The sequence below is a fragment of the Oncorhynchus tshawytscha genome, linkage group LG04 (assembly GCF_018296145.1).
Source record: "Oncorhynchus tshawytscha isolate Ot180627B linkage group LG04, Otsh_v2.0, whole genome shotgun sequence".
Lineage (NCBI taxonomy): Eukaryota > Metazoa > Chordata > Actinopteri > Salmoniformes > Salmonidae > Oncorhynchus > Oncorhynchus tshawytscha.
Window position 1 is genome coordinate 57653490 of NC_056432.1, and position 23650 is coordinate 57677139.

The 23650-nt window shown below is 43.4% G+C and overlaps 1 protein-coding gene across 3 annotated transcripts in view; it reads left to right on the forward strand.

Moving 5' to 3' along the window:
- Nucleotides 1-23650, forward strand: part of LOC112249084 (phosphorylase b kinase regulatory subunit beta) — an 82050-nt gene that overhangs the window by 39481 nt on the left and 18919 nt on the right. For all 3 annotated transcript variants that reach the window (XM_024418728.2, XM_024418727.2, XM_024418726.2), the window contains 5 exons: nucleotides 4409-4466; nucleotides 4745-4822; nucleotides 5759-5917; nucleotides 6263-6357; nucleotides 22485-22540. In XM_024418728.2, coding sequence (XP_024274496.2) covers nucleotides 4409-4466; nucleotides 4745-4822; nucleotides 5759-5917; nucleotides 6263-6357; nucleotides 22485-22540 — 446 coding nt within the window. The remainder of the gene's footprint in view (nucleotides 1-4408; nucleotides 4467-4744; nucleotides 4823-5758; nucleotides 5918-6262; nucleotides 6358-22484; nucleotides 22541-23650) is intronic.

The window sequence follows — 23650 nt, forward strand, 5'->3', positions numbered from 1 at the left end:
GTGATCATTTTGACCCCACGGGGTGAGATCTTGCGTGGAGCCCCAGATCGAGGGAGATTATCAGTGGTCTTGTATGTCTTCCATTTCCTAATAATTGCTCCCACAGTTGATTTCTTCAAACCAAGCTGCTTACCTATTGCAGAGTCAGTCTTTCCAGCCTGGTGCAGGTCTACAATTTTGTTTCTGGTGTCCTTTGACAGCTCTTTGGTCTTGGCCATAGTGGAGTTTGGAGTGTGACTGTTTGAGGTTGTGGACAGGTGTCTTTTATACTGATAACAAGTTCAAACAGGTGCCATTAATACAGGTAACGAGTGGAGGACAGAGGAGCCTCTTAAAGAAGAAGTTACAGGTCTGTGAGAGCCAGAAATCTTGCTTGTTTGTAGGTGACCAAATACTTATTTTCCACCATAAATTCAAAAAAATCCTACAATGTGATTTTTCTGGATTTTCTTTTCTCACTTTGTCTGTCATAGTTGAAGTGTACTTATGATGAAAATTATAGGTCTCTCTCATCTTTTTAAGTGGGAGAACTTGCACAATTGGTAGCTGACTAAATACTTTTTTGCCCCACTGTAACAATGACAGCAATTAGAAGGGAACAGGAAATTATTGGAAAATTATTAGACTAAAGGTGAGGACACAACAGTTCACCTGACACGAGTGAATCAAAGCATTACACTTGATTTTATGTTCATTTGATATTTACTCTACTTTTCGCTGCATTTGTTCATAACAAATCTGAAAATACTTTGGATACATTCAGTAACATGAAGATTCTTTTGAAAATTTGTCAAGGGTTTGAGTGAGAGGTCTAACGGGTGTTTTCAAGTGAGGACACACCTCTCCAAAGTGTACACAGTTCCTAAGTAATTTCAATGCACTTTTATGACTCAAAGAAGAGTCTTCAACATAAGGTGCTATTTTGATCTCTCCCAGCTGTGCCGTTAAGGAGCTAGAACAAGCACACTTGTTTGTTGTTTTCTTTGGAGCACAGCCCTGCATCCCCACCCGCCTTTACACAATTACGATCCATTATACATTGCAATCTGGGTCAGGTTGGCATCATTTGAAAGCTTGTTCTACTGCCAAAGCTAAATTATAAAATATGATCTTACAGTCTTAGGCTTTCACTACAAATACAACTACTAGGGAATTCAGAGAAGCAGATGGTCATTTTGGTGTGCAATGAATGGAGACGCGGGATGCATTCAGATGCGTGGTCCGCGGGCAAAGTTTCTTCACAAAACAACAAACAGGATCATTCTGTTCAGGACAACCCAGGATATAACACCACGTCATCTTCTAACTGCCCATCAAACATGGTGATTGTGAAGACACTGAGCTCCGACGTAATTTATAGCATGTTACTGTAAGGGAAAGGGGGATACCTAGTCAGTTGTACAACTGAATGCGTTCAACTGAAATGTGTCTTCCGCATTTAACCCAACCCCTCTGAATCAGAGCGGTGCGGGGGGCTGCCATAATCGACATTCTTGTCTTCGGCGCCCAGGTAACAGTGTTTTTTTTAATGTATATATATTTTTATTTCACCTTTTATTTAACCAGGTAGGCCAGTTGAGAACAAGTTCTAATTTACAACTGCGACCTGGCCAAGATGAAGCAAAGCAGTGAGACAAAAACAACACAGAGTTACACGTAAACAAACGTACAGTCAAATAACTGCCTTGGAACACAGTGGCTGTGGTAGAGCATTAGGTAGAGTTAGGTAGGCTGTGGTAGAGCAAAAGCCTTGCTCGAGGGCAGAACAACAGATTTTTACCTTGTCGGCTCAGGGATTCGATCCAGCAACCTTTCGGTTACTGGCTCTAACCACTAGGCTACCACAGCATTCCAATTTAGATGCTTATCACTGCCCAAATCTACCATTGTCAACCCGTATGCGGATACGAGTGTAAAGGGTTTACCCAGTTTTTTTGTTTTCCTACGACAGAAGCCACACAATTGTGTCTGCTCTGCCGTTGATAAATCCCAACTGAAGGCATATTAACGTCAGGATTAGCTGCTGTGCCTGCAGAGTGTGGATTTGGAGCAGGGCAGCTACTTAACACTGAGCAAATCATTGCATTAGCCGCAGCACTGACCTCCCAGAATTAATGAGCTTGGATTCAACGGGGAAACACAAAAGGAGGTAATATGGGAATAATCTGAGCCACTAAACTTTAAAGTTTCATTATAGGATGTAGAGTAGGTGCAATCAACAGGTCCCAGTCAACCCATTTCTTAATTGGAAGCTGGATATTACACTATAAAAATGCCTCATGTGATAAATCATTTTGAAATCTCATCCATTACGGTAAGTAATGCAGTAGGCCATTACGTAACATTCTAGGATTGTATGGTTCTCTGCACATGCACAACCTCTTCTTGCTGCCCACTCAAAAAGCTAGAAGTCACATGTGAGTGTATTGGATCACAATGGAAGTTGTACATCATATTCTTTATCTGCAATATGCTGTTTTAGGTGGGAAGGCATTGATTGCAGGTTTATTCAATTTGAAAACACATAACTTGTTAAGAGTTTTGAAATCCTGTAATGTTACCTATTACAAGTGAAGGAGTGCATCCTGTCGAACAATATGGAGTTTTACAGTCTGTGGAATAGCTGAGGCAGAAAGCTCCTGGGATAGCTGGTGTTTACTGCCCAAGTAGGCCTCAGTGATTGGTCTCTCCACCCCTGTAGCATTTTATTAAATATCTCCACCATTTTGTACCTTATCTCTACTGGCACAGACGCAAGTAAACACACACACACACACACACTCACACACACTCACACACTAGCATAACCCAGCTGTGTCAGCCTAACCCTTGAGCAATGACGAACAACTCACAGTATGGTATGCAACATAGCTTTGGTAAAGCTGATAACAGAATACAAGAATACAGATGGAGAATAGAGATGGTTGTGGGAATCATATGTTAGATTCTTTTGATTTGATGGACTGATGGCTGGAGCAGTCCCTGTCATCTCTGCTATAACAGCCAAACTACAGGCCGGGAAATGATGTGTGACCGCTCCAATTAACAGCCTTTATTTCATTATGTTGTAGTCTCTCTCTCTTATCTCCTATTGCCATGGAGATTGTCTGCAGAGATGGGAGACGGCGATAACAAAGTCTTAATTACATTTCAGGAGGGTTGGGAGATGCTGTGCTCCTCTCTCAGAAGGCAGGGAAGCCAGGCATATCACGAAAGTGAGGTGCTGCTTTGGTCCCAAAAAGAGCCCTTAGGTGACTGTCTGAGAGCTAGTCAATTTGAAGAAGGGTTGTTCGGTAATGCAGATATATCCTTGGGTCTGTTTCATTCAGTGTTCTTTTAGTGTGTCCTCGGGTAATTGATCCACTAAGTTTAAATTATTTATGTTACCTTTGGTTTGTGAATGCTACACAAAAATAGAACCAAGGACACCATCTGACAAATGATTAATACCAACAACAACAAAAGGACTGAATACTTATTACATCCTCACAGTTACTGTTGAAATTTCTCTTTGGAATTATTGAAATGAATCAGTTGCTGTTTTGCTTTACAAACATGTCTACATTTGGCTAGTTTTTTTTTCATTTCAACCCCAGATGATTTATGGGCAGAGGGGTGGGTGGTGAGGGGAGACGTCTAAAGCTATGTAATGTCGTTTCTGGTTGGCTGGGACTCCGATAGCATCTCAGAAGTAAGTGTTTTTGCCTCCGTTAAACTGTTACAATTGGAAAACAAACTCACCAGTCGTCACCTGTTAACAGGTGTTTTGGGACACGCCATCACTTGCTACTTGCTGCATTCATTATAAAAGCTGATGAAAAGGATTGTTGGTGTCTGAGCATTTTTATTGTAATCCATATGCATCCACTGACACACAGCGATAGATTTAGAGATGAATGCACCATGTGTAGAGATGAATGCACCATGTGTAGAGATGAATGCACCATGTGTAGAGATGAATGCACCATGTGTAGAGATGAATGCACCATGTGTAGAGATGAATGCACCATGTGTAGAGATGAGTGCACCATGTGTAGAGATGAATGCACCATGTGTAGAGATGAGTGCACCATGTGTAGAGATGAATGCACCATGTGTAGAGATGAATGCACCATGTGTAGAGATGAATGCACCATGTGTAGAGATGAATGCACCATGTGTAGAGATGAGTGCACCATGTGTAGAGATGAATGCACCATGTGTAGAGATGAGTGCACCATGTGTAGAGATGAATGCACCATGTGTAGAGATGAATGCACCATGTGTAGAGATGAGTGCACCATGTGTAGAGATGAATGCACCATGTGTATTTCTCTTTCAGGTTAGGAAACTAGTGACCTCTGTGTTATGGCTTTTTCATTTCTTCAAAGACACTTTGATGAAAATCAAATGTTCTCTTCTCTTTCAGCTTTTTGATGGCATTGAATGCGAGTTTCCCATATTTTTCATCTTCATGATGATTGATGGTATGTGATGTTAATATAATAACATGTGATTGCTATTGTTCTATTATTATTTATTTTTTTAATTTGATTTGTTTTGTACTTCAGTTTATTTTAATAAATACTTTCTTAACTGCATTTTTGTGCAAGGGCTTGTAAGTAAGCATTTCACTGTAAGGTTACCTGTTATATTTGGCACGTGTGACATAACATTTGATTTGATTTGATTTGAGTATTGGGTTACATAGAACTTGAATAGCTGACACTTTTTTGCCATTTTATTGTCTGTATTTGATTTCCAGGAGTCTTCAGGGGGAACAACGCCCAAGTCAAAGAATACCAAGACCTGTTAACGCCTATCATCTTTCAATCTTATGATGGTGAGTTTCCTCCTCCGTTAGGGATCTGTGTTCTTATGGAACTACTGTACACATACACACCCACACATAGCCATGCACACACACACACACTCAATTACTATAGCAGTGTTTCCCCTAGGACTTTTTTCAGCAGTGGTGGTAAGGGTGGGGGGTGGGGGTGTATTGCTACTAGCGTTAGCACAATGACATGCTAGCTGTTCGAGCCAACGACTATCAATTTAAAAGCGTGTCTCGGCAGGAATATTTATATTGCAAAAAATGACATCCAATTTTTTTTGCGGCGGTGGCAACAATTCAGCAGTGGTGGGCCACCGCTGCTAAATGAATATAGGGGAAACACTTATTAGTCCCTCTCACATACACATTCATGCTGGCATCCGTGGGAGTCTTTGAGAAATGCACATACATTTTGGTTGTGAAGATTACTGTTATTTTCATATTACACTTAATACAATATCCATATTAATCTCCCACATGCTGAGTGCACGAAAGCTGTTCTCATATTTCAAGGAGCTCGTTTTTATATCAGCCTTCACACAAAGCTGTATTTTTCGTCAGTTAAGAAACCACGTTAAAAGACTCAGCAGCCAATAGCCTCTGAAGGATGCATGTTGCTTCAGGAATACTTCTCAGTGGTTGCAGACAGAGTTGTCACCTCCTTTGGCTTTGTGGTGTCTTTTCGTTTGTTATGCAGAGAAAGCATTGCACTCCCGGTGCGTTCCTTCTTGGAAATGTGACATTTCTTCACGTGTGTCTGTTGAGATACCTTTGAATAGATAAGTCCCACTCCTTTGTCCTGAGCAGCAGACACATAAACTGCACTCCTTTCTATGTATCAACCTCCTGGAAATTCCATTAGTGCCTTCTATTCGACATGTTTGTAATCACCCCGCACCGCAAAGTGTATCTATTTCCGTCCTGTGTGTCGTGGATCAGGCCATGCTGTCATCCCGAAGTACTACCGCGTACCTGCCGACTTTGTGGTGGCGGAGCAGAAGAAGCACGGGAGCCAGAAGCGTTTCCCTGCCAACACGGGCCAAGATGGCATGCTGTTCCTGTGGGGCCAGGCCCTCTTCAACATCGCCAGGCTGCTGGGTCAGTCTCTCTGTCTGTCTTCCCTTCACTGACCTCACCTCACTGTCAAATACCTTCTCTGACCGCTGGCTGGAGAGGTATTCTCTATAGAGCATGCTCGCTGGGGTGTTCACTATACTGTTGTCACGTCAGACTGCAGAGGTTACGGAGTTCAGGTATTCAGTTCAACATATGTTTTTGCTGTATGTTTGTGAAGTTGCTCACAGGTTAATGGGTTCTCATTACAAAGTCAGGACTTTTGTAAGGAAAGGTCATTTTATGGGGTGTATGTCCAGTGTATCAGTTGGAACCTGTAGTGTGCTCTCTGTGTGTTCACCCCTCCATTCTGCCATGTCTCTTTTCCAGTGGATGAGCTTATCAGCCCCCAAGACATCGACCCCATCAAACGCTACGTACCCCGACAGGATCAGAGGAACGTCAGCATGAGATACTCCAATCAGGTTAGACTCCCATTCCCATGTGACCATCCTATGATCAGCCGTGTTTGGCCATCACTACAATCAGAGATACTAGATATAATGACAAGATGCTTGTGTCTCCGCCTTAACAATGGGATTCGTTGTCCACAGATCAGAATGGCAGGCTGTCAAGCTCCCGCTTGTTTCTCACTTTGAATTGGTTGATACATCTGGTTATTTGAATACTTTAAAAAAATATTCGATGAGGAGTGTTGACGTCAACCGCTTGTATCCAATGGAGAGTGAGTGCTTAGCCTCATGAATATGCATAGACGGCCTCGAATTTCAACAGTGACAACTAAAATATAAAGTGTTTTACACGCTCAACAGTTTCCCGTGTATCAAGAATGATCCACCACCCAAAGGACATCCAACGAACTTGACACAACTGTGGGAAGCATTGGAGTTAACATGGACCAGCATCCCTGTGGAACGCTTTCGACGCCTTGTAGAATCCATGCCCTGACGAATTGAGGTTGTTCTGAGAGCAAAGGGGGGAGGGGTGCAACTCAGTATTAGGAAGGTGTTCGTAATGTTTTGTACACTCAGTGTATATCAGTACACTCTTAACATTTCAAAACTTCTATTAGATCAAATAAGCGTCACGTATAATTTTTAACTTTACTAAATTCTACCCTCTCTCATTGCCCCCCATTCAAAAACTCCTCACTTGCTTAATAACTAATGATCTGCTTAATGTGGACAGAGTTTGGGCGGAGTAAAGCCTCTCGCTTCGCCTCTTCCTCTCTGCTATAATTCACTTTAGAAACCGTGTAGTTTGCGTCCTGGATGCTGATTGGCTGAAACAGCATTCCAGCCATGTGTAGACAATATACCAAGGGTATGAGTCAAAATAACTTGTTTACTGTTCGAATGATGTTGGCGATCAATTTATAAATCAGAACATGACATCCGAATCAATGATATATAGAATTGCTTAAATAATTCTCCTGCTATAAGGGAACTACTGCAGACTACTGTACCCCCTCTGCGTGTATACATGAGTCTGCTTCATTCTATATATCATTGATTCGGATGTCATGTTCGGATTTTCTAGGACAAACTTTGATGTGTTATTCCAAACCTGTGTTGAAATCCTCAAGGCTCAAAAGAGAGGTAAAAATCAATGGGAGGGAGAGAGATCAGGAGTCTACATAATTTATCTTCAGTGTACCTTTCCTCCTGCAGGAATCTACAGTCTGTCTCACCTCAGTGGAAAAGCAGGTTTGTTGTTTTATTCATGATGCAAATGCTCAGCTAAGCAGCTCACCCTGGAGCGGTTGGCGCGACAGTACCGTCTCAAGCCTTTCTCGGTGGAACGGGGGAAGAGGGCACGATGGGAGGGGATTGCGTAATGTACACAAGCGCGTGGAGCGGCTGTCTCGTTGCCTTTACATCACTAACCCTTTGGTCTGTGGGGGGGCGGTGCCTGCGTGCGTGGGCGCGCTGCGCTTTCACATGGAAATCTATGGTTGATTTGTGTTCCCATTTCTCTGATCTACTTTGCATCATCATGTCTGCAATGCACTTACAGGCACACTCTACATAAGACCATTCCATGATACATTAGACTGGACCTGCTAAACTGTTCCCGAATGGAAGAGGGCAGTGCAGCTAGATTCTGCTGTGCTGCGAATAGAATAACACACATTAACACTACATTAGAATGACGAGTGGGTTTACATTTAGATTGGACAGGTCAGCAAGCCCGATGCTATGCATTAACATGTGTAATGTGGTAACAAATCTAGGTGATGCCCGGAGAACTTCTAGATAATTCACGAGAGAATGGGATTCACATAGGACACGTCTTATTTATGTAACGTTAGTGCTCTACATATTACGAAGAATATAGTGCAATTTTGTGTGCTCAGCAGCTCTGAATTGAAACGTCATGGAATTCCCAGAGCCCGTATACTGTGTGCTAAATTGTTATTAACCAATACAAATAGTACATTATTTTTGGTGGTGTATATATTTTATGCACTTCCCAGAATGTCAGGCCCAGTAAGCATTAGACCCATATCTCTGTGTGTGTGTGTGTGTGTGTGTGTGTGTGTGTGTGTGTGTGTGTGTGTGTGTGTGTGTGTGTGTGTGTGTGTGTGTGTGTGTGTGTGTGTGTGTGTCTGGGTAGTTTAGTATTTAGAAACCATTAAATAAAATCAAAGTTTATTTGTCACGTGCGCCGAATACAACAGGTGTTACCTTACAGTGAAATGCTTACTTACAGGGCCTAACCGACAGTGCAATTTTTAAGTCAAAAATAGGTATTAGGTGAACAATAGATAAGTAAATAAAAAACAGTGAAAAGACAGTGAAAAATAACAGTAGTGAGGCTATAACAGTACAGTAGTGAGGCTATAACAGTACAGTAGTGAGGCTATAACAGTACAGTAGCGAGGCTATAACAGTACAGTAGTGAGGCTATAACAGTACAGTAGTGAGGCTATAACAGTACAGTAGCGAGGCTATAACAGTACAGTAGTGAGGCTATAACAGTACAGTAGTGAGGCTATAACAGTACAGTAGTGAGGCTATAACAGTACAGTAGCGAGGCTATTTACATTCACCGGTTTGTCGGGCTAATTGAGGTAGTATGTACGTGTAGGTATGGTTAAAGTGACTATGCATATATGATAAACAGAGAGTAGCAGTAGCATAAAAGAGGAGAATGTGAAATGAATGCTCCTTGACTGTGGTTTGTTCCACATGAGAAGCGACGCGTTTGCTCGGCTCAGAGGTTGAGTCAGATCAAAGACACCCCAGGGAGTTTCAGGAAACACTCTCCAAATAAACACAGAACAAAAGCCAGAGAGGAGATATCATTAAGCCATATGCCTTAAAATATACACCCACCCACTCACAAACACACACACACCATCAAAGCCCAGCAAACATGTAATACACAAGTATACACCAGATTAGCTAATCAGACACACATTTTCACTACCGTAATACTGAGTCAAAGAAGGACACATATGAACACAAATACACGCAAAGACACATTCAAACACATAATAATTAATTTGAGTTTTATGTAACCTCAAAGGGCTTTACTTTGTGGGGGAACTCGCCTCATCCACCACCAATGAAATGAGCAGATAAATACAAGTCATTTCTCTTTTCTTTCGCTCTCTTTTCTACACGCGTACACATACTCTCATCACACACACACCTAGTCACAGTATCGGATGCGTTTACTGTACAGTTGCTCTCTGGCAGCCAATTCCTTATAGCTCTAGTCCCCATAACAGAAACAGCTCTCTCTTTAACTGAGTGATTCTGTGAGCCACAGAACAAGGTTAATGGAAAATGTCCAAAGCACAGCGCTGTCACTCAGCCCTGCATCTGTGATAAGGTCTGAAGGTGAGAGGGCTTCAATTGGCCATCACGGTATGAGGCACAAAGAAGCCCCTTCAGAGAAAGAGAGGCGCAACATGGTAGGCATTTGAGGTTGTCGATTTTAGTGTCTCTACTAAATGCACAATGATGTTGGGGTATTAATTTTACAGTCCCGACAGTTACCCAGAATGTCTTTTTCCAACTTTCCAGGCTTTTGAAAGTCAAACTCTAAACCCCTTGCTCATACCTTTTCTGCATTCTGGGTTCCATGCTACAGGTTTGTTTTGTGTCACCATATGAAGGGAAAGGCTTCTCAGATCCATTGTAGAACAAAGGAAAATGTATTCAAATTGTATTTGTCACATGCACCAAATACAACAGGTGTAGACCTTACTGTGAAATGCTTACTTACAAGCCCTTAACCAACAATGTTTTATGCAAATAGTCTGGGTAGCCATTTGATTAGCTGTTCAGGAGTCTTATGGCTTGGGGGTAAAACCTGTTTAGAAGCCTCATAGACCTAGACTTGGGGCTCCGGTACCGCTTTCCATGCGGTAGCAGAGAGAACAGTCTATGACTAGGGTGGCTGGAGTCTTTGACAATTTTTAGGGTCTTCCTCTGACTGCCTGGTATAGTGGTCCTGGATGGCAGGAAGCTTGGCCCCGGTGATGTAATGGGCCGTACGCACTACCCTCTGTAGTGCCTTGCGGTTGGAGGCGAGGCCGTGCAGTTGTCATACCACGTATTAATGCAGCCAGGATGCTCTTGATGATGCAGCTGTAAAGCCTTTTGAGGATCTGAGGACCCATGCCAAATCTCCTGGGGGGGAATAAGTTTTGTCATGCCCTCTTCACGACTGTCTTGGTGTGCTTGGACCATGTTAGTTTGTTGGTGATGTGGACGCCAAGGAACTTAACTCTCAACCTGCTCCGCTACAGCCCCGTCGATGAGAATGGGGCCATGCTCGGTCCTCCTTTTCCTATAGTACACAATCATCTCCTTTGTCTTGGTCATGTTGAGGGAGAGGTTGTTGTCCTCGCATCACACGGTCAGGTCTCTGACCTCCTCTCTATAGGCTGTCTCGTTGTTGTCGATGATCAGGCCTACCACTTGTGTCATCAGCTAATTTAATGAGGGTGTTTGAGTTGTGCCTGGCCGTGCAGTCATGAGTGAACAGGGAGTACAGGAGGGGACTGAGCACGCACCCCTGAGGGGTCCACGTGTTGAGGATCAGCGTGGCGGATGTGTTGCTACCTACCCTTACCACCTGGGGGCAGCCCATCAGGAAGTCCAGGATCCAGTTGCAGAGGGAGGTGTTTAGTCCCAGGGTCCTTAGCTTAGTGATGAGCTTTGAGAGGACTATGGTGTTGAACGCTGAGCTGTAGTCAATTAATTCATTCTCCCATAGGTGTTCCTTTTGTCCAGGTGGGAAAGGGCAGTGTGGAGTGCAATAGAGATTGCATCATCTGTGGATATGTTGGAGCGGTATGCAAATTGGAGTGGGTCTAGGGTTTCTGGGATAATGGTGTTGATGTGAGCCATGACCAGCCTTTCAAAGCATTTCATGTCTACAGACGTGAGTGCTACTTGTCGGTAGTCATTTAGGTAGGTTACCTTAGTGTTCTTGGGCACAGGGACTACATTTGCATGTTGTAACATAGTAGAACAAACCTTGGAGGGAGTTCAATTCGCCATAGATTAGGCTGTTCTGAGGACACCATTTTATAGGCATTATCCAGACAATGTTTCTTCCCTGTTTTGATGTGACATACTGAATGGTTGTGAACAGATGGATGATATTTTTCCCTTGCATCCAAAGAGAAATAATATTCATTAGCAGGACAGGGCTGCCAAATGGCACGTTGACAGCACAGTAGAGCAGAGCTGGGCTCCCCTCTGACAGCACAGTAGAGCAGGGCTGGACCCCCCTCTGACAGCACAGTAGAGCAGGGCTGGACCCCCCTCTGACAGCACAGTAGAGCAGGGCTGGACCCCCTCTGACAGCACAGTAGAACAGGGCTGGGCCCCCTCTGACAGCACAGTAGAGCAGGGCTGGGCCCCCTCTGACAGAACAGTAGAGCAGGGCTAGACCCCCTCTGACAGCACAGTAGAGCAGAGCTGGACCCCCTCTGACAGCACAGTAGATCAGGGCTGGACCCCCTCTGACAGCTCAGTACAGCAGGGCTGGGCCCCCTCTGACAGCACAGTAGAGCAGGGCTGGACCCCCTCTGACAGCACAGTAGAGCAGGGCTAGACCCCCTCTGACAGCACAGTAGAGCAGAGCTGGACCCCCTCTGACAGCACAGTAGATCAGGGCTGGACCCCCTCTGACAGCTCAGTACAGCAGGGCTGGGCCCCCTCTGACAGCACAGTAGAGCAGGGCTGGACCCCCTCTGACAGCACAGTAGAGCAGGGCTGGACCCCCTCTGACAGCACAGTAGATCAGGGCTGGACCCCCCTCTGACAGCTCAGTACAGCAGGGCTGGGCCCCCCTCTGACAGCACAGTAGAGCAGGGCTGGACCACCCTCTGACAGCACAGTAAAACAAGGTTGGGCTCCCTTCTGACAGCAAGAGCCCAAGAGAGATTGCCGGTGACCTGAACCTGCAGTGAGTAGGCCATCTCTCACTTAACGTGACTTCAAAAGTTGACCACAGCGTCTGCTTTAGCAATTTTACAAGGCCCCGGTCCCAAATCAAAGCCGCATTAATGTCTTTTTATACATTTGGCCCAGTGGTTTTTCCCAGCTCCCTGTCTGTTTTTTTGGCCATCATTAAAAAAATATTTTAACATTTTATTTAGCTAGGCGAATCGGTTTGGAACAAATTCTTATTTACAAATACGGCCTACACCGGCCAAACCCAGACGATGCTGGGACAATTGTGCGCCATCTTATGGGCCGGTTGTGATACGTCTCAAGCACTCGGGAGCCCACTAATGGATAGTGAGCTGTGAGCAGGATAACTTCCAATGTGGCTTTCATTGTCTTTCCAAAGGCAAGCGTCTACAAAGTTGACCACCTCCTCGCCAGGCAAACACAGTTTGATCTTTTATCATGGGGTTCCATGCTGCTGAATGTGATTCTCTTTGTGAGTCTCGCTGAATGTGGCCCATCGTGTGCTCTCCCCCTCTCCCAGTGCCCTTTATCAGAAAGGTCTCTATTTGGGTAAAAACAACAGTTGTGTGTCATCATCCCTGTCTGGGCATATCAATTATCTGTCATGATGAGCACTGTGCTGGGGTTAGAGCCAGGTCAGTCACATGTGCCAGAGCAGACCCCATTTAAATGGCACAGTCATATGGGTCTCCTAACTCGCTCGTGCTGCTGCAGTTGCCATGCCAATGTTACTGCACACCAGGCTCGGTGCATTAAAAACAAACAAGAAAACGGCTTGTGGGTGGCGAGCTGGAAAAGGGAAAAGGGCTTTGACATTATTATGACAATTACTGCCACGTAGGTGACTTGTCAGTCTCGTTTTCCATCCCCATTTTAATAGGACTTTAATCCATAATGGCAAAACGGTACTTGAATGTGGGCTGGTGCTGTCAGCTTAGAGGGCGTCATTGTATTGGGGAGAGACGACGGCATTTTCATGGCAAGTACATGTTCAGGAGTGTCTGGGCTGGTGTGTCCGCTCCCTGGGTGACGCAGCTGCAGCACCCATACAGAACAGTTCATAGTCTTTGGTAATCGGGTCTGCCTATCTCTCCCAGTCTCCCCAGCAGAATCTCAATGGGAATTACATCAAATACACCAGGTTTGACAAGCCCAGGCTCAAGGAGGCTTTCATAGGGCTCAGCTTAATATAAATTGATTTTTTTTGTTGTTTTGTCATAAGGATTGCGGACTAAACCTAATATATCTGCAGCATGCCCAGAGAGAGAGAGAGAGAGAGAGAGGCCGATGCGTATCAAATTCTCAGCAAAGGATCCCTCCATAATTACATGGCAAAGAATCCAATCCCCACCTTTTCAATTTCTGTGATGTGATGGTGTCGGTACCGCCACTGTTGCATTCATATCCCAAACCAAGTTCATTAAGTCAGCCTTTGTCATGCGACCTGGAAATGTTAAATGCAAGGGAATAAAGTGTGCTTTTAAATGCCAACCTTGAGAAAGTACAATCAAAAACGTGGCTCCTGCTTGGCTGTCTGCACACTTACAATGTGTGGCACGTCACTGCCGATAGCTTATGAGATCGCGTTGTCTTAGTGCCTTGTCAAGCTTATTTTAAACAACCCACTAGTAACAAACGTACAGTGAAGCAAGTTTAGTATATGTACATTCAGGTCATAACCCCTTTGATCTAAATGTGCTCGTAAAAATGGCGAGCAACAACAGAGTGCATTTTATTTGGTGTGTCATGGGAATGTTCATGTGTATGTATAGGATTGTGTCTATGTATGCTGAACAAAAATATTAACACAACATGCAACAATTTCAAAAGATTTCACTGAGTTGCAGGTCATATGAGGAAATCACTCAAAAGAGCAAAATATTAGGAAGGTGTTCCTAATGTTTGGTATGTTCTGTGTATATGAAAGAGTCTAGAGTCGCGTGTGTGTTTACAGCGAATGTGTGCTGGACTGATGCTGTGAAGGCCCATGGCCAGTCCCTGTCGGGCTGTGCAACCTTGAGCTGGTTAGCTTGGGTCAGTGGACAGAAGGGCTCAGCAGGGTCTAGCACTGAATCACTGAAGACATATTGAGAGGAGGGGGATGGGACTGGTATAGGAGGGATGGGACTGGGATAGGAGGGATGGGACTGGGATATGAGGGATGGGACTGGGATATGAGGGATGGGACTGGGATATGAGGGATGGGACTGGGATAGGAGGGATGGGACTGGGATATGAGGGATGGGACTGGTATAGGAGGGATGGGACTGGGATAGGAGGGATGGGACTGGGATGGGACGGTGAGGGAAGGGACGGGACTGGGATATGAGGGATGGGACTGGGACATGAGGGGTGGGACTGGGACATGAGGGATGGGACTGGGATATGAGGGATGGGACTGGTATAGGAGGGATGGGACTGGGATAGGAGGGATGGGACGGTGAGGGAAGGGACGGGACTGGGATATGAGGGATGGGACTGGGTTTTGAGGGATGGGACTGGGTTTTGAGGGATGGGACTGGGATTTGAGGGATGGGACTGGGATTTGAGGGATGGGACTTGGATGGGAGGGATGGGACTGGGAGAGGAGGGATGGGACTGGGAGGGATTGTTGTCTTCACAAGCTGTGTCAGAAAAGGACAGAAACTGTAGTATAATATATGCCATTTAGCAGATGCTTTTATCCAAAGTGACTTAGTCATGCGTGCTTACATTATACGTATGGGAATCAAACCCAATACCCTGGTGTTACAAGCACCGTGCTCTATCAACGGAGCTACAAAAGATGGAAACACAGGCTACTATATGTAAAAAAACAAAATGTTCCCCCATCGGACTCCTGGCGGTTTCCTACCATATACAATATACATTTTTATGCTTTTTCATACTATGGTATTTAAAGAGATTGAACTGGATCTTAAGCACTTAGAAATGTGTAACATATTTTACGAATTGCAGGACATAACATAAATGGATGGTATTGTACACAGTTTATTGCGAAACATTTTCAGGGACTCATTTTGACTCGTGAGCGCTACTTTCAAATCTACTGAATGGAATTATACAAAACCCATGTAACACATCTTTAAGTTCCTGTTTTTGTACATTGGTTTTGCGTCTAAGATAAGTGAAATCTGCTAACATTACAATTACTTCATATATTTCTTTAGATTGACAGTTTTCCTCTGTGAAATGATTCAGTCTTAGTCATAATTTACGTAGTGACTATTCTTTTGAAGTAGTGTTTTTTTCAGGCTATTGGACCATGTATTGGGGTACATTCATAGTTCAATTTCTTTGAGGAGATAGGCCTACAGTATGTGTATTAGAGGTCAACCGATTATGATTTTTCAACGCCGATACCGATTATTGGAGGACCCCCCCCCCCCAAAAAAAGCCGATACCGATTAATCGGACGATTTAAAAGAAAAATACAAATATATATATATTTTTTCATGTATTTGTAATAATGACAATTACAACAATACTGAATGAACACTTATTTTAACTTAATATAATACATCAATAAAATCAATTTAGCCTCAAAAAAATTATGAAACATGTTCAATTTGGTTGAAATAATGCAAAAACAAAGTGTTGGAGAAGAAAGTAAAAGTGCAATATGTGCCATGTAAGAAAGCTAACGTTTAAGTTCCTTGCTCAGAACATGAGAACATATGAAAGCTGGTGGTTCCTTTTAACATGAGTCTTCAATATTCCCATGTAAGAAGTTTTAGGTTGTAGATATTATAGGACTATTTCTCTCTATACCATTTGTATTTCATTAACCTTTGACTATTGGAGTACTATAATACTATTTAGTATTGCCAGTGTATAGCTTCCGTCCCTCTCCTCGCCCCTACCTGGGCTTGAACCAGGAACACATCGACAACAGCCACCCTCGAAGCAGCATTACCCATGCAGAGCAAGGGGAATAACTACTCCAAGTCTCAGAGCGAGTGACGTTTGAAACGCTATTAGCGCGCACCCCGCTAACTAGCTAGCCATTTCACTTCGGTTACACCAGCCTAATCTCGGGAGTTGATGGGCTTGAAATCATAAACAGCGCAATGCTTGAAGCACAGCAAAGAGCTGCTGGCAAAACGCACGAAAGTGCTGTTTGAATGAATGCTTATGAGCCTGCTGGTGCCTACCACCGCTCAGTCAGACTGCTCTATCAAATCAATCTTAATTATAACATAATAACACACAGAAATACGAGCCTTTTGTCATTAATATGGTCGAATCCGGAAACTATCATCTCGAAAACAAGACGTTTATTCTTTCAGTGAAATACGGAACCGTTCCATATTTTATCTAACGGGTGGCATCCATAAGTCTAAATATTCCTGTTACATTGCACAACCTTCAATGTTATGTCATAATTATGTAAAATTCTGGCAAATTAAGCGGCCCAAACTGTTACATATACCTTGACTCTGCGTGCAATGAACGCAAGAGAAGTGACACAATTTCACCTGGTTAATATTGCCTGCTAACCTGGATTTATTTTAGCTAAATATGCAGGTTTACAAATATATACTTCTGTGTATTGATTTTAAGAAAGGCATTGATGTTTATGGTTAGGTACACATTGGAGCAAGGACAGTCCTTTTTTGCAAATATGCACCGCATCGATTATGTGCAACGCAGGACACGCTAGATAAACTAGTAATATCATCAACCATGTGCATTCGCGTAACAGGCAGGCAGGCTCCTCGTAGAGTGCAATGAGAGACAAGTGATTAGAGCGTTGGACTAGTTAACTGTAAGGTTGCAAGATTGAATCCCCGAGCTGACAAGGTAAAAATCTGTCGTTCTGCCCCTGAACAAGGCAGTCAACCCACCGTTCCTAGGCCGTCCTTGAAAATAATAATGAGCTCTTAACTGACTTGCCTAGTTAAATAAAGATTAAATAAAGGTGTAAAGAAAAAAAAAAGAAAAAAATCGGCCAAATCGGTGTCCAAAAATACCGATTTCCGATTGTTATGAAAACTTGAAATCGGCCCTAATTAATCGGCCATTCCGATTAATCGGTCGACCTCTAATGTGTATATTTTAGTTACTTACAATTTGTGAGCAAAGCAGGATTATGCCTCTGAGAACTAAGGTGCTTTCCAGATGCTTGGAAAGTTCCAGTGTGTGAAACGCAATCTGTATGCAGAGGACACGTGTCGGTACCAAGCGTGCAGTGTGAGAAGTCTGAAGGGGCCTTCTACCTCCATCAGCACCACTGTGTCACATTTCAATGCTTTTAATTTGGGAAAATCTCAAATGAAGCAGAGATTAAACTCATTTATATTTGCAGTCTGGAAGTGGCACTCCTGAATAAGCTTGTTTTGCAATTGGGCTTCTACTAGTTGAGATGCACATTTCTCATGCTGAGACACAAGCTACTGTTGATGCAAATTGCCTACCTAAATTGGAGGAGTTTTACTTGCAGGTGTTTCTTTTTTTTTTCTTCTTCAGGAGCAATTTATTGTACTCATTCTTTTCATCAGCCTGATATGCGAGAGGAGTAGCTAGACAAGTTGTAAAAGAGTGTTTATTCCAATTAGTGCGATATTTCTGACTGATGTTTCTCTCAATGTATTGATGTTATTACTTTAGTAGCAGCATATGGAGAATGTGTCTGACGAAGTAAATATTTCAGCTCTCCTTCAGACAGTAGAGCCTTGGGTATATACTGCACTATTAAATAAGACCATCATTACTCTAAAAGAAAACAAATACGGAAAAAAGAAACTCTCCATCTCTCTTCCAATACATGTCTTCCTCTAACCCCAGTCAAAATGTTAAGTGTTTTGTTTGTGTTTATACAGTATGTCTGTTCACACATTTACTGAGCATTGAGGTGGCATTATGAGAGAACGCTTGGTCAGTGTTTCCTGGCTGTAGTGTCCTCAGTGTGTTGTCCCTCCATCTGCTATGGCCCCAGTTACCCCGGGAGCTGGGGGGACCCTGGCCCAGGACCTAGGGCCCAGTGCCAGGTGCCAGCAGGCAGGAACATGAGGCGTTAATTGAAGCTTGACCTGTCTTTATCCAGTGTTTTGTTTGTTCCTAAGACATAACCAGATCTCTACAATACCATTTAAGAAGTTCCAGTACATTCTGCTGTCCTATTGAAGCGTTGCTTTTAACCTAATTACCTGCCAGGGAAGTATAGTGGTGGGCTGGAGAGAGAGAAGATATTTCCTGCATTATTTCAAACCAAATCAAAGTTTATATGTCATGTGTGCCGATTAAAGCAGGTACCTTACAGTAACCAATAGTTCAAAAAAAAGGTGTGTGTGTGTGGGGGAGGGGGGAGTAAAGAAATAAAACAACAGTAAAAAGACATTTGAAAATAACAGTAGCAAGGCTATATACAGACACCGGTTAGTCAGGCTAATTGAGGTAGTATGTACATGTAGGTATGGTTAAAGTTACTATGCATATATGATGAACAGAGAGTAGCAGTAGTGGAAAAAGAGGGGTTGGCGGGTGGTGGGACACGGTGCAGATAGCCTGGTTAGCCAATGTGCGGGAGCACTGGTTGGTCGGGCCAATTGAGGTAGTATGTACACGAATGTATAGTTAAAGTGTAGTCCCGGTAACCATTTGGTTACTTGTTCAGGAGTCTTATGGCTTGGGGGTAAAAACTGTTGAGAAGCCTTTTTGTCCTAGACTTGGCATTCCGGTACTGCTTGCCATGCGGTAGTAGAGAGAACAGTCTATGACTGGGGTGGCTGGGATCTTTGACAATTTTTAGGGCCTTCCTTTGACACCGCCTGGTGTAGAGGTCCTGGATGGCAGGCAGCTTTGCCCCAGTGATGTACTGGGCCTTACGCAGTACCCTCTGAAGTGCCCTGCGGTCGGAAGCCGAGCAACTGCCGTACCAGGCAGTGATACAACCGGTCAGCATGCTCTCGATGGTGCAGCTGTAGAACCTTTTGAGGATCTCAGGACCCATGACAAATCTTTTTAGTTTCCTGAGAGTGAATAGGCTTTGTCGTGCCCTCTTCACGAATGTCTTGGTGTTTGGACCATTGTAGTTTGTTGTTGATGTGGACACCAAGGAACTTGAAGCTCTCAACCAGCTCCACTACAGCCCCGTCGATGAGAATAGGGGCGTGGTCGGTGCTCCTTTTTCTGTAGTCCACAATCATCTCCTTTGTCTTGGTTACGTTGAGGGATAGGTTGATATTCTGGTGGTCTGCTTGAAACATGTTGGAATTACAGACTCAATCAGGGACATGTTGAAAATGTCAGTGAAGACACCTGCCAGTTGGTCAGCACATGCCCGGGCACACGTCCTGGTAATCCGTCTGGCCCCGCAGCCTTGTGTATGTCAACCTGTTTAAAGGTCTTACTCACGTCGGCTACTGCGAGAGTGATCACACAGTCGTCCGGAACAGATGATGTTCACATGCATGCCTCAGTGTTGCTTGACTCAAAGCGAGCATAGAAGTGATTTAGCTCGTTTGGTAGGCTCATGTCACTGGGCAGCTCATGGCTGTGCTTCACTTTGTAGTCTGTAAAAGTTTGCAAGCCCTGCCACATCCGATGCGCGTCGGTGTAGTATGATTCAATCTTATCCCTGTATTAACGCTTTGCCTGTTTGATGGTTTGTTGCAGGGCAGAGCAGGATTTCTTGTAAGCTTCCGGGTTAGAGTCCCGCACCTTGAAAGCGGCAGCTCTACCCTTTAGCTCAGTGTGAATGTTGCCTGTAATCCATGGCTTCTGGTTGGGGTATGTACGTACAGTCACTGTGGGGACGACGTCCTCGATGCACTTATTGATAAAGCCGGTGACTGATGTGGTGTACTCCTCAATGTCATTGGAGGAATCCCGGAACATGATCCTGTCTGTGATAGCAAAACAGTCCTGTAATTTAGCGTCTGCTTCATCTAACCACTTTTTTTATAGACCGAGTCACTGGTGCTTCATGCTTTAATTTCTGCTTGTAAGCAGGAAGCAGGAGGATAGAGTTGTGGTCGGATTTACCACATGGAGGGCGAGGGAGAGCTTTGCACGTGTCTCTGTGTGGAGTACAGGTGATCTAGCATTTTTTTCCCTCTGGTTTTTTATTTCCATCTTCATTTCTTTTTTTCTTTCTTTACTTCTTTCTCTCTTCAAATGGTTCCTTTGTGTTGTGGAGCAGAATGCTAATGAGATATGATTTCCATTGCCGTGTTTTAGAAGCCGCTGCTCACAATTAATCAGCAGAGATATCTGTGAACCTCTTTTACCCCCCCCTCTCCCGGATTCCTCTGATTAATGATAACGAGGGTGTTGAGAAAAGCCTGCTCTTTCCGCCCAAACAAAATGGCTTCCAGCCTTCTCTTCTCTGCCTGCGTCAGGCTTCCCGCCGGGTCATCTAAAGGAGCGTTGCCTCTGATGAACAGCCCCCTCCTGTGAATCACAAGATGTTCTATTCTAATGGCTCAGGATTTTAATCATTTAACTCAAGTGATATGATTCACTCTGTTTACAAATCACTTATCTCTGAATACATCTCCCGGGACTCAGCGGAGCAGAGGCGGAAATGCAATTGCGGCAAATAGAAGAGAAAGTAAGCATGATCATTAGATCAACGTCATTCTATCCTGAAAGATGATTCCTTGAAAGATTCACAGGTGTATGACAGACAGTTGTATCATATGAAATCCTTTCACCTTATGCCATAGTTGTGAGGTTTATTCATGTAACTTACTTCTGAAGCAGAGGCACTGCTTCTCCGACGCATCTGTGACCATGTTTCATGCACACACCAGTATCTTGTTATTGTTCAGGATACTCCAGTATTCTGCTTTTGAGTTCACGCATATAAACATCATATCCCATTTACATTAACCCGAAAAGGCTTGTATCCCGGTTATGTGAAACAAGGGTAAGATGCCTGGAATATGCTGATCTTAGATGGGATACTGTGGCATGTAAACATATTATTTTGTTTACTGATGTTTTTCTCAGTCTACGCAGTGTGATGATGTTTTCATCTGATTATCAAACAAATCACTTCAAAAAGTAGGCCACCTGCGCAGTTCCATTCCCCATAATAATTCTAGCATAATTTATTGACCCCTAATTTATACTGCTTCTGCTTATCATTTCCGACATTTGGTAGGACATTTGTTTGTCAACTATAATTAGATATAGGCAGATTTTCTTCTGTCGTAACTTGTTGCCCTAGAAGACTAAATAAAGTTGTGCTCACCAAAGTAATGTAGAGATGCATGCACTAATCTAGCTAACACCGGTAAAGTTCTCTATTTGGTTTAGGGACCTGGAGAAAATGCAATAACTCAAACAGTGGAAAGATTGGTCCTGTGCAAAATGGCCATTGTCATCAGTTTAACCCGTTTTAATGAAGTAAATGAAAAGCTGAGAAAACAATGAAACACGTTTCTAATAAGACTTCACTTCATCTTGGGCGCATATTTTACGGTATGTGGTTAAAACAGTCTGCTTGCTGCATAAGCGTCAAAGATAACACAATACGCACCCATTCACATTTTCTCAAGAGATGCTGGAAAGAAAGAGATCATATTTCTCCACTCCTGTTCCCGAGACACCAGCATTTTACTGCAAGAAATGCATAATTCTGCAGGAGTTATTATATTACTGTACATGTGAGAGGTTATAGGCCTACAGTCAGTGTCCAGATTTCAGTTACTATTCCATTTCACCCATACAAACTTCAATTAGGAATATTCTGTTTATTCACAGATACAGGGATACCCGGGAACGGGATATCAAAGGTGCATGTAACACACAGGTTATCCAGAAATAAGAGCTACTATCCAGAATACTGCGGTCACTGATACTCCTGATTTAATATGGCCAACCCAACTACTACAAAATCAGTAGTTTATAACCACTCTAAAGATTACCACTGTTCAAACTTCTATAATGACAGGGTACGGTGAGGAATGTTTCATGGTTCACCTCTCTCCCTCCTCTCACCACTCTTTTATTCGCTCAAAACACGTTATCTCCTATTCACAGCTTTACTTTACAAGCGGAGCAATTTTCTCTGCAATGTATTATACCAGAGATAACAATTCAGTATATTATTGTGATTGTATTATATACTATTAACTGAATTTGTATTTTCCCCTGCAGTTGAGTATGTTCACCTTTCCTACCTCTTTCTCTCTGTGTTCCAGGGTCCCATTGATAATGACACGGTGGTCCATGTGGCCCTGATTGCTGAGAGCCAGAGGTATGTGATGGGAAAGATAAATAGAACACTGTGGGTGGTAGCTATGTGTCTCTGAGATTAGAGAATAGTACAGTTGAAGTTGGAAGTTTACATACACTTAGGTTGGAGTCATTAAAACTCGTTTTTCAACCAAACTATAGTTTTGGCAAGTCGGTTAGGACATCTATTTGTGCATGACACAAGTAATTTTTTCAACAATTGTTTAAAGACAGATTATTTCACTTATAATTCACTGTATCACAATTTCAGTGGGTCAGAAGTTTACATACACTAAGTTGACTGTGCCTTTTAAACAGCTTGGAAAATTCCAGAAAATGATGTCATGGCTTTAGAAGCTTCTGATAGGCTAATTGACATCATTTGAGTCAATTGGAGGTGTACCTGTGGATGTATTTCAAGGCCTACCTTCAAACTTAATGCCTCTGCTTGACATCATGGGAAAATCAAAAGAAATCAGCCAAGACCTCACAAGTCTGGTTCATCCTTGGGAGTCATTTCCAAACGCCTGAAGGTACCACGTTCATCTGTACAAACAATAGTAAGCAAGTATAAACACCATGGGACCACGCAGCCACCACACCACCATAGAGATGACCGTACCTTGGTGCGAAGAGTGCAAATCAATCCCAGAACAACAGCAAAGGACCTTGTGAAGATGCTTGAGGAAACAGGTACAAAAGTATCTATATCCACAGTAAAACGAGTCCTATATCGACATAACCTGAAAGGCCGCTCAGCAAGGAAGAAGCCACTACTCCAAAACCGCCATAAAAAAGCCAGACTACGGTTTGCAACTGCACATGGGTACAAAAGATCATATTTTTTGGGAGAAATGTCCTCTGGTCTGATGAAACAAAAGTAGAACTGTTTAGCCATAATGACCATCGTTATGTTTGGAGTAGAAAGGGGGAGGCTTGCAAGCTGAAGACCACCATCCCAACCATGAAGCACGAAGATGGCAACATCATGTTGTTGGGGTGCTTTCCTGCAGGAGGGACTGGTGCACTTCACAAAATAGATGGCATCATGAGGAAGGGAAATTATGTGGATATATTTAAGCAACATCTGAAGACATCAGTCAGGTAGTTAAAGCTTGGGCACAAATGGGTC